Raw genomic sequence first — 16,296 nt, forward strand, 5'->3', positions numbered from 1 at the left:
GATGCTGTGGGCTGTACAAGGACTGTGGTTCAGAGGGCTGGCTCCCAGCTAGGTTTTTGGGCTCTGCATTGGTGCTGCTTTGGGCAGTTCCCTGTCTCTACTGAACTTGGGAGCCCAGAACAGGACTCCAGATGAAGCCTCACCAGGGCAGAGAAGAAGGGGAGAACTTCTCTTGACTTGCTGGTACAGTGATACCATTTATCAGAATCAGAGTTTAAGTTGTTGGCAGTGTCTTGCTGGAAAGAGCAGGTTGTGGTGCAGAGGCCTCTCCCCATCCCTGAGAGAGAATGTGCAGGAACCCCCAGGCATCAGCAAAGGGCAGGAGCTGTCCTGGCTGCCTGAGCCTCTTCAAGGGGGTAAAAATGCCCTTGAAAGCTTTGCCCAGGCAGTTGGTTCAAAATGGGTGTTGTGTGGACTGTGGCAATGTTCTGTACTCACAAAAAAGGAAGGCTTAGGGAGGTTCAGTGTTGCTTTGGCTGCCCTGCTGCTGGTGGGCTTTGTATGACTTGGGCTGCTGGATGATTTTGCCCAGCAAAGCAGGTGAAGGCTGTGTCTTGTGTTTAAGGGGAGGAAGAGAGCTACTAGGCAAGTTGAGTTGTTTTTAGTGCCAATGAATTCAGCTGCTCTGCAGAACTGAAAGCAGAGTGTTTAAGGGTCCTCTGCCTTCAGCTCCCTGTAATCAGTAACTCAGCCTTGAGCTCAGGGCTGCAGGGCTGCGTGCCTCAGGCTTATCCTGGCCCTGAGCTGGGACTGGTGTCTCCAGAGCCACCTCTTGAAGGGGGATAACAAAGGCACATTTGTAAGTCACCCAACACCAGACACCCAGAGAGAAACTTCTTGTAGGACTGCAGGGAAGTGAGTGGGCTGTTGGTCAGTGCTCTGCAGTTACCTGTGCTGCTGCACATGGCACTGATTCATCCTAAAGGGGCTCTGCAGAAACACTGTGGGCTGCCCCCACAAGTCACTTTGTCTGCAGCCTTTCACTGGCTACATGAGGATGTTTACATCCAAGGAATTGGTGGTGGACATGAGAAATAACTGCATGAAACCCCCCCCTAGAACATGCTGGGACTACATTAGTGTGGTGGCACAATGATGGCCAAGGTGAAGCTTTCCCAGAGCAGGTGAGGGAAAGGAAGATCCCAGGGTCACACACTGAACAGGAACCTCCTCACACTTATTAAATACATAACAATTTGTCACAGATAACCTTGGGAGCTCAACAGGAGCAAATCATGGGGAAGATTCATTAGCTACAATGCTCTGAATTGAGCTTTCCCCCCACCTTTTTTGTGCTTTAGGACACCAGAGGGAGGGGAGCAGCCAGCAGTGTGCCAGCAGACGCTGGTGTCAGCACCTCACACACCACCTGAGGATGGGAAACATTTATTTATACAAATGTACAGCATTTACAAGGGTTAAAAAATTAGACATTTAAAAGCAATGCCACATATAGAGCTTCAAAATAAATAGGGTGCAGGTCAGGTCAGCATTTATGTGCTTTAAACCCTCCCCACAGCTCCACAGGCTGATGGGGCACAGGGAGGGTCCCCTGCAGGTTCCCCACCTGCTCCCACCACCTTCATTTGCTCTTTTCAGCTCAGTGTCCATAATCCTCCTGCCACAGGGCAGCAGCTCAGCTGGACAGGGCTCAGGTCTCTTTTGAAGAGCATGAGTGTGGCAGGTTGATGAGGAAGAGGGACCACCAGCACTGGTCAGCCTGGACAACAGGAGGCTGAGGGGAGACAGGAGCACTGTCTGCAACCCCCTGACAAGAGGCTGGAGTGAGCTAGAGTTTGGTCTCTGCTGCCCCAGCAATGAATGACAGGATAAGAAGAAATGGCCTCAAGTTGCCCCAGGAGAGGTTTAGAGTGGAGCTGAGGCACAACTGTTTCCCTAAGAGAGGTGTCAGCCCCTGTGCCAGGCTGCCCAGGGAGCTGGGACAGTGCCCAGCCCTGGAGGGATCCCAAAGCCCTGGAGCTGAGGTGCTGAGGGCCACAGGTTAGTGGTCGTCTGGGAAGGGCTGGGACTCCAGGAGCTTAAACAGTCTTCTCCAACCAGAAGGATTCTATGATGCAGGGTTAATCTTTTCAGAGGCTCCAGAGCTTGGTCTAACTTGCACAAAGATTGCAACTCCCCTCTTAGCAGCCATGAGCGAGCAAGGCCCGGGTGGGCTGGGCTGCTGCAAGGGATGCCTGTGGGCAGGGTCAGCCAGCCCTTGCTCCAAGGACCTGGGTTTATATAAGAAAGGCAAAAAGAGGAATGAAACTCTTCAGAGTTCAGTTTTGACAGTGATGTTTCTATCCATCACCCATCCACCTGAGACTCCCTGGGCAGTGGGTGCTGCTCTCAGGCCTCCTCCTCCTCCTCCTCTGCAGTGCCAACAGAGCCCACTCCAAAGGCAGCAACACTGCAGCAGCACCTCCTGGGCTCAGCCCTGCAGATCTCTCACTGGGTTATGATGTCTACACAGGTGAGAGATGGCTGCTGCCCTCTAGGAGCACATTACCAAGCGTTAGGATTCCAGCCTTGGCTTCACTCATCATGCACTTCAGAGCATAAGCACCCTGTGACCTGATAAAGCAGAAGTTACCTTGGAGCACGAGCAGCCACAAACCAGCTCACAGAAGAACAATTTATGACTATAATGGTCTTTTTAAACATGGGAAGATGCAGAAGTTTGAAGCAAGCCCCCGACAGCCTGCTTTCATCCCTGACCTTGCAAAACAAAGGTGATTCTTTTTTAAAGGTGATGCAAGACATTACATATATATATTTGTATTTATGATAATTTATATATTACAGGCTTAAACCACTTTGCCCAGCTGTATCACCATTAAGAATCCCTTCCAATGCTTTAGGCCCTGCTCAACATAGAAAAATAAATACTGCATACGTGATTTTGGAGCAAAACAAGCAAGAGGGGTCACCAAGAGGCAGCAGGCATGCAGCAGTCCATGCCCCACAGCAAACACCATCCCAGAAGCCCTTGGGAACCAGCTCTCTCAGCTGTAGGGCTGGGTGCCTAAAGGGGAGGATGTGTAAGAGCCCAAAGCAGGGGGTGCCCGTGGGCTCCTGGCAGCACAGGGTCAGGGGCCACACACCCCTCTCTGGTTCCTTCAGGGCCAGAGGCTTTGGGCTTTCTCTAGTTCCATACATGAGGTGATTTTCTGGGTGTCCCAGGGGGGGTTCTGGGGGTGACTCTTGGTGCTGCTGGTGGCCAACCTCAGAGGAAGCACCAGTGTACCACGCTGGCCTTGGCTAAGCTGCTGCTGCTCCTTTGGCCTCATCCCTTCCAGCTGCTGCTGCCTGGAGCAGAGGTGGGGAGGCTGCAGAGACACACTGGCTGTGTGTTATCCCCCCTGTGCTCTCCCAGCAGGTTGATGAGACCCCAGAGTCAGTGTGTGGCAGGTTACAACGCGGCAGGTCCCACCCTCTGAGCGCTGGTGGCAGCAGCAGGGATGTGCTGCTCTTACCAACAGTTCTTCAGGGACACAAGGCAGGTGTGGAGGAAAATGTCTCATTTGCCATGAGTTTCAGTAGACAAACATGCTGGCTTTACCCCCTTCAAGTAGGTCTCCACGCCAGGCTCTCTGGTTCATCACCAACACAACGCAGAGGAGGCTCAGCCGGCTGTGCAGCCCTGGGGCAGCTGCAGGCTCATGCAGAGGCTCTGTCCCTGGGGGACAGGGTGACCCAGTGCTGGGACATCAGCCCCAGCCACAGACACGCCGTGGTCAGCAGCACAGGGGGAGAGAGTCTCTGTGTTTTGTTGAGGGGGGAGAGGGTTGTGAATACGGCGTCGGTCGTGTTGCGGGGCAGGGGCAAGTTGCAGATGCTGCCCTCGCAGCAGGACGTGCAGACCTGGAAGCAAGCACGTTACAGCTTGGTTACTGGGAAAATAGCAATGCTCCTCAACAAAAACTTGGGGAAGAGGACATGACATCTGCAAAGCAGCACAGGGGCCAGGCTGACTTCTGAAATCCCCCCTTTCTTTTTGCCTCTTTCCCCCTCCTCCCCCTCTTGTTTTTTAAACCCATCTGACTTGGACAACGATTTCACCCATCCAGGAACAGTACCACTGGCTGATGCAAAAGGAGGACTCATGCATTTTGAAGAGGTTATTTCACTTTCTGCTCTGATAAAGACTGATGCTGTTTGGCTGAAGTAGGAGTCACAAGCCTGAGCTCAAAAGAATAAGTCGTCGCTATTTATTCGTATAGGGGGTATTTTTGTTGCCTGTCACTGGTGGGCAGGCACTGGGGTGACAGATAGTTGCTGTGTCAGCCCTCAAGGACTTGCAGCTTGGCTTTCTCAAGGCTGGGAAGAGCTGGTTACAACACCCTGCCAGAGCACACACTGGTTGAGAGCACCAAGAGCAACACACTTGAGACCAAGGGAGCACAGAGCCCTGGAGAAGAAGCTCCTGTGCAACACAGAAATAGTGCTGGCACCTCAGAAAGCTCTTTAACCTCTTGGAGAAGTCCAAAGAGATCAACTGTTGACCTTCAGAAAATAAAGAAATCTTGAATAACTATTTGCCTCAGATCTAAAGCATCTGCTCCAAAGGTCTGGGGGCTTCCCCCTTCCATGCCAGCAGGGAAACCCCAGGAGGGGGGTGGGCATCCACTGCAGGGCAGAGGGGATGGAACACTGCGTGGTTCTGCAGGCAAAGCCCTCAGCCAGGAGGGAGTGCTTGACTCCCCTGAGCTCCTGGCAGGAGAGTTATTGAAAGAGATGATTGTCTTGTTCTGGGAGAGGTTATTCCTTCGTGTCTGTAACAAGTGGAAATGAGCTGGAGCTCGTTAGGGAGAGAAACTTCATTTTGGAGGATGCTGATTTCCCTGCTGAACCAGCCAGGCTCCTGGCAGAGGCCAGAAGGATTCTGCTCAGTTCTCATCTAAAAAGGCAGCATTTTTGTGCCATACCTTGTATTCCTCATGCTTGATGTAGGTGCATCCCGTGGACAGACAGTCCTCCAGTGGGACACAGCGTTTGGTGACCGAGACGCTCTCCCCAGTGACCTTCATCATGTGTTGGCTGAAGCAGTATCTTGTACCTGAAGAGACAGGGAAAGATGTTTATCTGCCAAATTCGAGTTGGGTGATAGTCTACAAATAGGAAGAAATAGGAAAGAAGCCTTAGATTTGTTCCAGCTCTTAGGATTCGTTTAGAAAAGAGGATTTTGGTGTATTTAATGCAATATATACATGTCACTGAATACACCAACACAGCCCAAGCTTGGGCACCAACCTGAGGTTTCAGAGCACTCTGGAACATGGAGATTGGTTCCCAATACTGTTGTGGGCCTCTGTGTTTCAGCCCCAGAGCAGCTGGGCCACCTCCCTTGAAGGGAGCAGGAATGAAGAAAGCAGCTGCTGAAAGCAGAAGTCACAGTGCAAAGCAACATCCAGGTTAAATGCAAGCAAACAGGGCCATGGGTTAGTGATGGGCTTGGCATGTGAGGTGTTTGTGAGCTTAAAGCTCTTTTCCAACCTACCAGTTCTATGATTCCATGATCCTATGATTCAAACCAGCCCCACATGTTGAGACCCAGCAGGAGAAACTGGACCTCTCTGCTTTAAACCCAGTGGAGAAACACTGAATGTGGTATTGTTAAGGGCCCAGAGTCATGTGTTAACTTTTGAGAAGCCACTTCCCAAACCATAACCCCCAAGAGTGCTGAGCATCCCCTCCATGGTCACAGCCATCACCAAGGGCTGTCAGCCCGCCCACAAGCCAGGAACAGGGTGCTAGGAGGGCTTCTTTCCATACAAATTAGGCAGAAGCTGTGTTAGACATCTGAGCTGAAGCCAATAAATACCAGAGCACAAGGTTAATGGCAGGGGGCTGCCTGCTAGGAAATGCTTTTTCTACCCTCTCCTCAGTTGGGGGACTCACATCTTTACTCTCCATCATAGTGGATCTTGTTACACAAAAAATGTGGTTCCCTTTGGGTCCTACCTTGGAGCTGATGAAATTGTTTCGGTTTGCTTGGGTTTAATAGCATTTTGTCTTAAAACTCAGGATGGCAGGATGGAGAGTTGCTGTTTTCTCCCAACAACTGGCCTAAGCAAAGCAGGACGGGGTCTGAGGGCTGCAGGGAGCGGGGCCACACCACAGGCTACCCTCTGACTACCCTGTGAGCCCAGCACAGCCCCAACCTGACTGTTTCTGCCCTTTTCTTCCCTAAACTCCAGCTTACATTGAGTTCCAAAGAGTCAGAGGAACAAAGGACAAAGCTGCCTCAGGAAAAGCTCTCTGATGTGGAAGTGTTCTGGATGCAGAGCTCAGAGATGCCAAGCACAGCCCCAGGCAACGGGGCATGGCAAGGCAATGGCTGATCTCTGCAGTGACAGATGAGCTTTGCTTCTGGCTCTGCAGCAGGGTAGGGACAGAGCCTTGAAGCCATAGTGCCCATCCTCTTTCCCCAGTTCCCTGCTCCTCTGAACTCAGGGCAGCCTGGGCACTGACACGCCGTGCCCGGAGTGGAGCGGTATCGGATCCCTCTGCTTTAAGGAGATAAAAGTCCTCTGTGCTGAAGATTAAAGATAGACTCAGGTTTCCAGCCAGCCCCTTCCCATGGGGGCTAAAACCTCACCTTTCCTGCATGAGGGTACAGTGGGTGTTTGTCCCAGCAGGCAGCTGGGCTGGGGCCCGTGAGCAGCTCTGGTCAGGATGACACAGCTGCTGAGTTACAGACACCAAAGCACAGGTTTCCCCTTCCCCAAACAGTCATGAAGCACTAACTTCACTCCCCAGGTTAGCATTGTGTTTTGGTCAAGTCATTCCTTGACCAGAGGCAGAGGTGGAGTCCCACCTCTCCTTGCACAGTCATCCACATTCAAATACCACTTAACTCCTGACAAAACAGGGAGTGTCTGTACAGAGTGGTCTCATTTGACGCCAGACAGCCCTGTCCCTTTCATCCCTGGGGATGTTGTGCTGGTTTCAGCTCAGAGCAAATAAATTCCCAGGCAGATAACACGCTCTGACACAAGCAAACACAGCTGGTTCGTCCCCTCACTGCAGGTCACTCACTCTCTCCTTCCAAAAGAAATATTTACTGAGAGCAGTGGTCCCACAGCAGATCACACACATCCTGGATCAGTGCTGCCAGCACAGAGAGGCTCTAGGGCAGCAGGGAGCCTCAGCATCCATCCCTCTGCCTGGGCAGCCCCAGCAGCATCCATCCCTCTGCCCACATCGAGTTCCCCGCTCTGGTGAAGACACAGACAACTAAATGGGCTTCCTCAGGGGCTGTGGACAATCCCAATGCCTTGTGAGTGTCTCACAAGAGAAGCAGTAAGGGGAGGGAGATCTCAGCAATACCAACTGGTATGTGGGTGCCTGCAGCCCAAAGCCCTTTCTAAGCTGTGCCCAACTTCAGACTCCAGTGGGAGTTATGAGCCCAAGATACTGAAAGTACCTTGATGCCAACCAAGAAGAGGCCCTCAGGCATGTGCCATAGGGGAGGGGAAGCAAACAAAGCAAGAACTGGCCCTGTACCCCCCAGTAAGAGAAATACAAACCCTGAAACAAACACCAGCCTGATTTAATTTCCAGCTGAGCTAGAGGAGTGCAGAGAGTAGATCAAAGTCCCAGACTTCATCCAGAAAAGCTTAAAGGATTACTCATATCACTTACACATCTTTCTCGTGGAGGAGACTTACGAGCAGGAGCAGCAGCCCCCAGTGTCTGTGTAGGCTCAGGGAATAAGGGGGTGCTGAGTGCTGTCCCGTGGTGAGGGCTTGGTGTAGGGGGGGTTAAGGGAAATGCCAGCCCCTGGCTGGTTACCTCTTGGGCAATAGACATCCGGAGCCCAGCGGTTGCACTCGTAATTATCTGCTGCCTTCTCACAGGTGAAACACTTAAATCCGTGAGGGTACGGCGTGGCTGCAGGGAATAGACAGCAGTGCAGTTACAGGGAGCCAGGGAACTCAGTCCTGCTGGGCTTTCCAGAGCCACACAGCAACATTGGTTCCCTTTAGACACATCTTCCTATGAGTGAAGCCGTCAGCCTCACCCAGTTGGTCCTGACTGGTAAAAGCTCTGTCCCCAGCAGTGATGCAGACACAATACAGACTCAGTTCAGCTCTGTTTGCCCAGAAGTGGTGCCCACTGCTCACTTCAAAGGGAGTTAATGTGAGCAAGAAGCATTTATCCTCCTGGTACCAGAGCTCATATCCAATTCAGCTGCTTTATCAGCGCTGATAACACTATATCAGATGGATTAAAATGCTTCTGGAAGCTGTCCTGCCAAGGAAACGAGCTGCCCCTTTGGAAGGCAGGCTGGTGTCCCCAAAGGAAAGGAAAATCGGTTTGCTGAGCCTCCAAGTTTTTAACAGCAGGCTCTGGCCTAATTCCTCTTGCCAAATGAAGAATGTAACTTCTTAAGTGGGCTCCTGGCAGAGCTTCTGTAGCGCATTCAATACATCTTCAAGATGCTGCCACCTTCTCAGAAGCCAAATGGGGAACAGGTCACATTTATCTCCATGGGGCAAAGTAAGCTGAACCTCCCCACACACTCACAGGGAGCTAAACCTCCCCATATACCCACATAGGGGGTTAAACCTCCCCACACACTCACAGGGAGCTAAACCTCCTCACACACTCACACAGGGAGCTAAACCTTCCCATACACTCACACAGGGAGCTAAACCTCCCCATACACTTATAGTGACTTAAACCTCCCCATACTCACATAGGGAGCTAAACCTTCCCATACATTCAAACAGGGAGCTAAACCTCCCCATATACTCACACAGGGAGCTAAACCTCCCCACACACTCACACAAGGAGCTAAACCTCCTCACACACTCACATAGGGAGCTAAACCTCTCCACACACTCACACAAGGAGCTAAACCTCTCCACACACTCACACAAGGAGTTAAACCTCCCCACACACTCACATAGGGAGCTAAACCTCTTCACACACTCATACAAGGAGCTAAACCTCCTCACACACTCACACAGGGAGCTAAACCTCTCCACACACTCACACAAGGAGTTAAACCTCCCCACACACTCACACAGGGAGCTAAACCTCTTCACACACTCATACAAGGAGCTAAACCTCCCCATACACTCACACAGGGAGCTAAACCTCCCCACACACCCCTCAGTGAGCTAAACCTCCCCACACACTCACACAAGGAGCTAAACCTCCCCACACACTCACACAGGGAGCTAAACCTCCCCATACACTCACAGTGACTTAAACCTCCCCACACACTCACACAGGGAGCTAAACCTTCCCACACACTCACACAGGGAGCTAAACCTTCCCACACACTCACACAGGGAGCTAAACCTTCCCATACACTCACACAGGGAGCTAAACCTTCCCACACACTCACACAGGGAGCTAAACCTTCCCATACACTCACACAGGGAGCTAAACCTTCCCACACACTCACACAGGGAGCTAAACCTTCCCACACACTCACACAGGGAGCTAAACCTTCCCACACACTCACACAGGGAGCTAAACCTTCCCATACACTCACACAGGGAGCTAAACCTCCCCACACACACACACAGGGAGCTAAACCTCCCCATACACTCAGACAGGGAGCTAAACCTCCCCATACACTCACACAGGGAGCTAAACCTTCCCATACACTCACATAGTGAGCTGAACCTCCCCACACACTCACACAGGGAGCTAAACCTCCCCATACACTCAGACAGGGAGCTAAACCTCCCCATACACTCACACAAGGAGTTAAACCTCCCCATACACTCACATAGTGAGCTGAACCTCCCCACACACTCACACAGGGAGCTAAACCTCTCCATACACTCACACAAGGAGCTAAACCTCCCCACACACTCACACAGGGAGCTAAACCTCCCCACACACTCACACAGGGAGCTAAACCTTCCCATACACTCACACAAGGAGTTAAACCTCCCCACACACTCACACAGGGAGCTAAACCTCTCCATACACTCACACAAGGAGCTAAACCTCCCCACACAGTCACATAGGGAGCTAAACCTCCCCACACACTCACACAGGGAGCTAAACCTCCTCACACACTCACACAGGGAGCTAAACCTCCCCATACACTCACACAAGGAGTTAAACCTCCCCATACACTCACACAGGGAGCTAAACCTCCCCACACACTCACACAGGGAGCTAAACCTTCCCATACACTCACATAGTGAGCTGAACCTCTCCACACACTCACACAGAGAGCTAAACCTTCCCATACACTCACACAGGGAGCTAAACCTCTCCATACACTCACACAAGGAGCTAAACCTCCCCACATACCCCTCAGTGAGCTAAACCTCCCCAGCCCCATATGTCACCTCTCCCTCCTCTTGCCCACTGGCTCTATAGCAGACCCCATTTGAGCATGAGACATTTGCTAATTGTTTCCCCAGGCTCCTCAGGGTAAGGACCAGCAAAGTCCCTGGAGAGCATCTCTGGTGGGGCTGACATTGGCCTCAAGGAACAGCTTGAGGTGGGACAACATGACAGCACTCCTTAGCTTACCCCTGTCACCCTGGCCCTCTGGCAGGCCTTGGGTTGTGGCATAAATCAGGGATTTCATCTGGCTTGTGCAGGATGTCAGTTTTTCAGCCCAATTCATAAAGGCAGCAAATTTTATCTGGGAGTGAGTGGTAGGTGCAGCTCTCCTCCTAAAGACTGTGTATCTGATGAACAGACTGATGAAAGGAGAGTCTGTGGAAGATCTGAAGATGCAGAACGTGGCTACAGCACTGCCCCAGGGAGCTACTGAACAGTTGGTGCTGCAGCTGCTGACAGTCACTTTTTGGGCTCTTCTCACAGTTACTGATGTGCTCCAGCAAACCATGAGGCTGTGGAGCTTGAGCTCATGGCCACAGAGATTATTAAGGAGCAGAAAATAGTGAACACAAAGCCCCTGACACACTCAGCAACTGCCTGTAGCACTCTCTGTCCTTTAATCACTTTGGGAAGCAATGGTCTGGTTTTATATCAACTGGTTTTATGAGTAGTGGGGGTGCTTATTTGTTTAAACATGAGCCAGCAATGTGCCCTCATGGGCAACAAGCCAATGGCATCCTGGGGCATCAAGAAGAGTGTGGGCAGCAAGTCGAGGAAGGTTCTTCTCCCTCTCTACTCTGCCCTGGTGAGGCCCCATCTGGAGTCCTGTGTCCAGTTCTGAGCTCCCCAGCTCCAGAGGGACAGGGAACTGCTGGAGAGAGGCCAGTGCAGGGACACCAAGATGATCAGGGGACTGGAGCATCTTCCTGATGAGGAAAGGCTGCGGGACCTGGGGCTGTTCAGTCTGGAGGAGACTGAGGGAGGAACTCACCAACACTTATAAGTACCTAAAGAGCAGGTGTGAAGAGGATGAGGCCAGTCTTTGTGCTGTGGTGGCCAGTGCCAGGACAAGGGGTAATGGGCACAAGCTGGAGCACAAGAAGTTCCACTGGCCCAGGAGGAGCAAGTCCTTTGTGCTGAGGTGAGGGAGCCCTGGCCCAGGCTGCCCAGGGAGGGTGTGGAGGCTCCTTCTCAGGAGATTTCCAAACCCCCTTGGACATGTTCCTGTGCCCCCTGAGCCAGGGGAACCTGCTGTAGCAGGGGCTGGGGCTGGAGCAGCTCTGCAGGGCCCTTCCCACCTTCACCACGCTGGGGTTCCGTGATCCTTTGCTCATCTCTCAGCTCAGCCCCGGTGTTTCAATCCCATGAAACATTCATTGCCATGGCCCTGCAGCCCGGGGGAAGTGACTTACTGGAAGGATGGAGGTAGACAATGTCCTTGTGTGTGAAGTCCCGTGTCTGGAGGGGGGGCAGGCAGCCCCCCAGCACGCCCAGCAGCAGCAGCACCCGCCGGGGCCGCCACAGCATCGCCCCTGCTCATGCGGCGGCTGCAAACACTGCCCTGCAGAGAGCAGACAACAGCGGTGAGCAGAGCAAAGCCAGCCACCACCTCAGCCCCCAGCAACCCCACCTCAGCCCCCAGCAACCCCACCTCAGCCCCCAGCAACCCCACCTCGCCCAAACCACCGTGCCCCCCATAACCCGCAGCGGCGGGCAGCAGCGTGGGTACCCCTGGCACCAGCTGGGCAAAGGGCTCTGGCAAAGCCTCTCCTAGAGAGCTGCAAATGGGAGCCAAGGGGAAGGAGTGGTTTGCACAACCTTCACTAGGCACATGGGTAAAGCCCTTGGGGACTGCACTGTAGCAGGATTTAACTGCTGCTTTTAGCCAGCACTGGAAAATGAGAGGATGAGAAAGGCAAGGGGGTGGCTGGAGGCCCATTGGGGTGTGGGGGGGAGCAGGGATGGGTGCCCCACACCCACACTCCAGCTCAGGCTCACATCCCTTCTGTCAAAGCAGACACTCCCCGTGACTCAGGATGTATCTCAGGAGAGGTGAGGAGCTCCAGCTGCTGCAGGCTGTCTTTAAGCTCTGCTGGCTGCTGTCACGTTCCCCATCCCTGCTCCCAAGGGTTCTGTTCCCTCTGGGGTGCTGCTGACAAACCATGCAGAGGGTTTTTTTTTCCCACATCCCTGAGTGAAGGGAACTAGTTTAAGCAGAAACAAACTCCTGAAGCCATCCCAAATCCAGCAGCTTTCAGGAACATCCCAGTCCCTGTGCACAGGCTGTGGGGAGCCCTCCAGGAACAGACACCGTTAGTGCAGAGTGAAATACACAGCTCATATTAACACAGCTCCTTAAAAATGTGCCTCAAAAACCCAGCAGGACAGGAAAGGCCTGAGAGGACGTGGCTGCTGAGCCAGACAGGAGCCTCTGGCTTCCCCTGGCCACTGGCATCCATCCAGAACACACAAAGCTGAGGTATTTTTTTCCCACCCAGGCTGACCAAGAGATCTGCAACAGCCAGATATTTCCCAAGCAACTCTGAAAGTGTGGTGCCTATTGTTTAACACATCACATTTGTGGGGGGGGGTCAGGAAAGATGTTGCAGGGGTGGGGATGTAACCTTCCACCTCTGCCTCCCATTGTTGGTCTTGCAGCAGAGACCCACACAGGACCATCAGCATGATGGCAATCACAGGGAGGGGGGGCTGTCCTTATCCCTGGCTCTCATCTGGAAACAGCCCTTTCATTAGAACATGTGCATGACACTGTGTTGTTTTACCCATGCAAAGAGGGAAATGCCAATTTCCAATGGGTTTGCTCCACAGATGCCAATCAGCAGAGGGAAAATGAAATCCTGATTAGAAGCAGAAGGGAAATACAACCAACCTCTGCCAAGCACGTGAGAGATGAAAGAAAGGGGACCAACGGCCCTCTGTGGGGTCTGCAGGGGGAGCCCCCAGCAAAGGCAGCTGCAGCCCACCCTGGTGAGGGAGGATTCAGCACTAGTCACATCAGTTTTAGTCCCTCATTGCTAAACACACCCTGGCTTGGACTGAGCTGGGCAGATGCTGCTGCTGCCAGGAGGGTCCTGAGCTGAGGGCAACAGGAGCCATCGGCTGCAGAAGCGACAGCACCACGGAGAAGCACAGGATTGTTTTGGTTAGGAAAGACCTTTAATATCATCAAATTCAACCCCTCACCTCACACTGCCAAGCCCATCACTGAATTAAGCCATATCCCTCAGCACCTCACCTATGCCTCTTTTGAATACCTCCAGGGATGGTGACTCCAGCAGCCCCCTGGGCAACCCCTTCCAATGCTTAATAACCATCTCAGTGAGAAAGTTCTTCCTCATGTCCAAGCTAACCCTCCCCTGGTGTAACTTGAGCCCATTTCCTTGTGTCCTATCATTCATTACTGGAGATAAGAGATTGGCTCCCACCTCACTACAATTCCCCTTCAGGTAGAGTGCTCACGTCTCCTCTGACCCTCCTCTTCTCTATGCTGAATAATCCCCAGCTCCCTCAGCCATTCCTCATCAGACCTGTTCTCTAGACTCTTCACCAGCTTTGTTGCCCATCTCTGGACACTCTCCAGCCCCTCCATGTCCTTCTTGTAGTGAGGGGCCCAGAACTGGACACAGTATTTGAGATGCAGTCTCATCAGCACCGAGTACAAGGGGACAATCACCTCCTTGGCCCTGCTGGTCACACTGTGTTTGATCCAGGCCAGGATGCCCTTGGACTTCTTGGTCACCTGGGCACACTGCTGGCTCATGTTGAGCTGCTGCTGATTAACACCCCCAGCTCCTTTTCCTCAAGACAACTCTGAAGCCCCTCTGCCCCAAGGCTGTAGCACATAGACACATAGCCCCACTACTCATTTTGAGACATCAGCAGTTTGCAGGGAAACCCTTTGTCAGGTTGCAGGGTCTCAGCAGCAATCCTGAGTTCCAGTACAAAAGCAGTAGGAGCCCTATCCCAAAGAGAGGAGCAGCTCTTCATAGCTCAATGCAAACTCTCACCAGCAACCTATGATTACCACACCTCATCAAAGGAGAACATGTGGGGCAGATGGCAATATTTTGTGTTAAAACACAGCAAGATTAAAGTAAGGGCAAGAATTCCTCCCAAGAAGAATTTGTTGGGTTTTCTCATCACTAAAAGCTGTTGTATTTACAGTACTGATGAAAGCCTTCCAGTTGAGGACACCAGTTTTCCCTCTGTGGTACATACTCCCTCCTATGGGATGGGCTTATTCAGCCCATCTCCAAATGTCTGGGGGTAGCTGTTGGTACTTGCCTCTTCACCAGATACAGAGGCCAAGTGGCTGTTAGTCCTGCATGAAAGGGCAGCAGAAATCCTCCAGCTGCACGATACACATAGGCACATCCTTCCTCTGGTAAATGCAAGTACCTTAATTGCCAACATCACCTCTAACGAGCTGCAAGAACCACAAACCAATATGCAGAGCTCAGCTCCCCACCTCTGCTCCACGTGTTTGACACAGACCTAATTATAGGCAAGGCACTCAAATGCAACACCTCCCTGTGTTACACAAGGCTCCTGAGCAGGGCAGAGCAAGGCCAGCCTGGCCACTGCTTTGAACTCTGGCAATTCCTGAAGCAGAAAGGGCTCGTTGAACAAAGTACCTGCCACCACCACAGTCCCTGCTCAGCACAGCAAGCACATCCCCAACCTGGGCATAAAAAGGAGAGGCATAACAATGGATCCTGCTGGGTACACAGAAGCACTGACTGTCAGAAACATGATGTTTCAGGCATGTACACACAGGCACACGTAGCTCTGTCCTCCACAAGGGGGGCAAAATACAGCAGCAAACGTGCTACAGCCAGGGGAGAAGAGGTTTGCTGAAGGTAACGGATTTCACACAGAGGGGGGATATGAAAAGCTGGTTTGAATACAGCCAAATGCCTTCAATAATCACTGCTCAGCACACTTTTACACCCAGAGAAATAAAATACAACCTCTTTTCTGGTTCTAAAGAGACACATATAGAAAGGTCCCTTCCAATCTATGATGCCATGTGTAGATATTTGGATGCCCTGTCTTCAAACCTGCAGCTGTTCAACAAGAAGTTTATCCCACTTCACTTTTTTCCCTCCAAGCTAACCCAAAATGGTATTTTTCTGCAAAGGTGGCTGCTCTTCATGAAGCCTGTAAGTTGTGAGAAGCTTCATAGAATCATTACTGTTGGAAAACACCTTTAAGACCATCGAGTCCAACCACATCAAGGGCACAAAGGCTTTTTCTTGCCCCCTTTACCTTTCTTTGTTGCTGAGGTAGCAGCTACAACGCTGCTGCAGCTCTGCTCACAGAGCAGAGTCGCTCTCCAGTGTAAAGACACAGGGTTTTTTTCCCTTCTGAATCCTCTCAGCTCCTTTCCAGACAGAGCAACCTCGAGCGCATGCAGCAGCCTAATAGAAGGTGGCATGGCTCGCTCTGAATCGATTCCAGGCTGCAGCCAGGAAATGGTCACACGGTATTTAGCTCATGCAGCCTGTGTATGAAAGGTCCCGGGCGCTGACACAGAAATGCTGGTTAACTCAATCTTTCCAGCTTCAGCAGCACCTTTCAGAGAGGGAAAGGCATCCCCCATCCTGGCTCTGCAGCAGGATTACTTCTTCCTGCCCTTTGCCCTGACACGGCGCTGTGGAAATGAACCATCAAACTCCCCGAGCAGCAGCCCGGTTGCCCATTTGTCAGGTCTCATTAGGGCAGCGACGTCTCAGCCTCCCTGTCACTAATGCTGAGGACAATGGAAGGTCCCTGTCCTCCCAGGAGGGGTGGGGAGCCCTTGAGCAGAGGCACTGCCTAACATCAGAGCTCTGGGTCCTGGGGGAGGTGTGTTGGCAGAGACAGCAACCGAGTTGTCCCTCCTGTCCTTCTCAAAGCTCAGTAGGTACCTGCTAGATGGCCTCGACTGAAAGCACCAGCAAATGTTGC

At 52.2% G+C, this 16,296-nt stretch overlaps 1 protein-coding gene across 1 annotated transcript; it reads right to left on the reverse strand.

Annotated features, from left to right (window-relative positions):
* Positions 1-3,660: 3,660 nt before the first annotated feature.
* On the reverse strand, positions 3,661-11,853 carry LYPD6 (LY6/PLAUR domain containing 6). The gene is made up of 4 exons (XM_062005146.1): positions 11,739-11,853; positions 7,798-7,896; positions 4,929-5,059; positions 3,661-3,864 (listed from the first exon to the last, which is right to left on the reverse strand). The coding sequence occupies exons 1-4, from the start codon at positions 11,851-11,853 to the stop codon at positions 3,661-3,663; spliced, it is 549 nt and encodes a 182-aa protein (XP_061861130.1).
* Between the last annotated feature and the right edge of the window lie 4,443 nt (positions 11,854-16,296).

This window comes from Colius striatus, chromosome 11, assembly GCF_028858725.1.
Source record: "Colius striatus isolate bColStr4 chromosome 11, bColStr4.1.hap1, whole genome shotgun sequence".
Taxonomy (NCBI): Eukaryota; Metazoa; Chordata; class Aves; order Coliiformes; family Coliidae; genus Colius; species Colius striatus.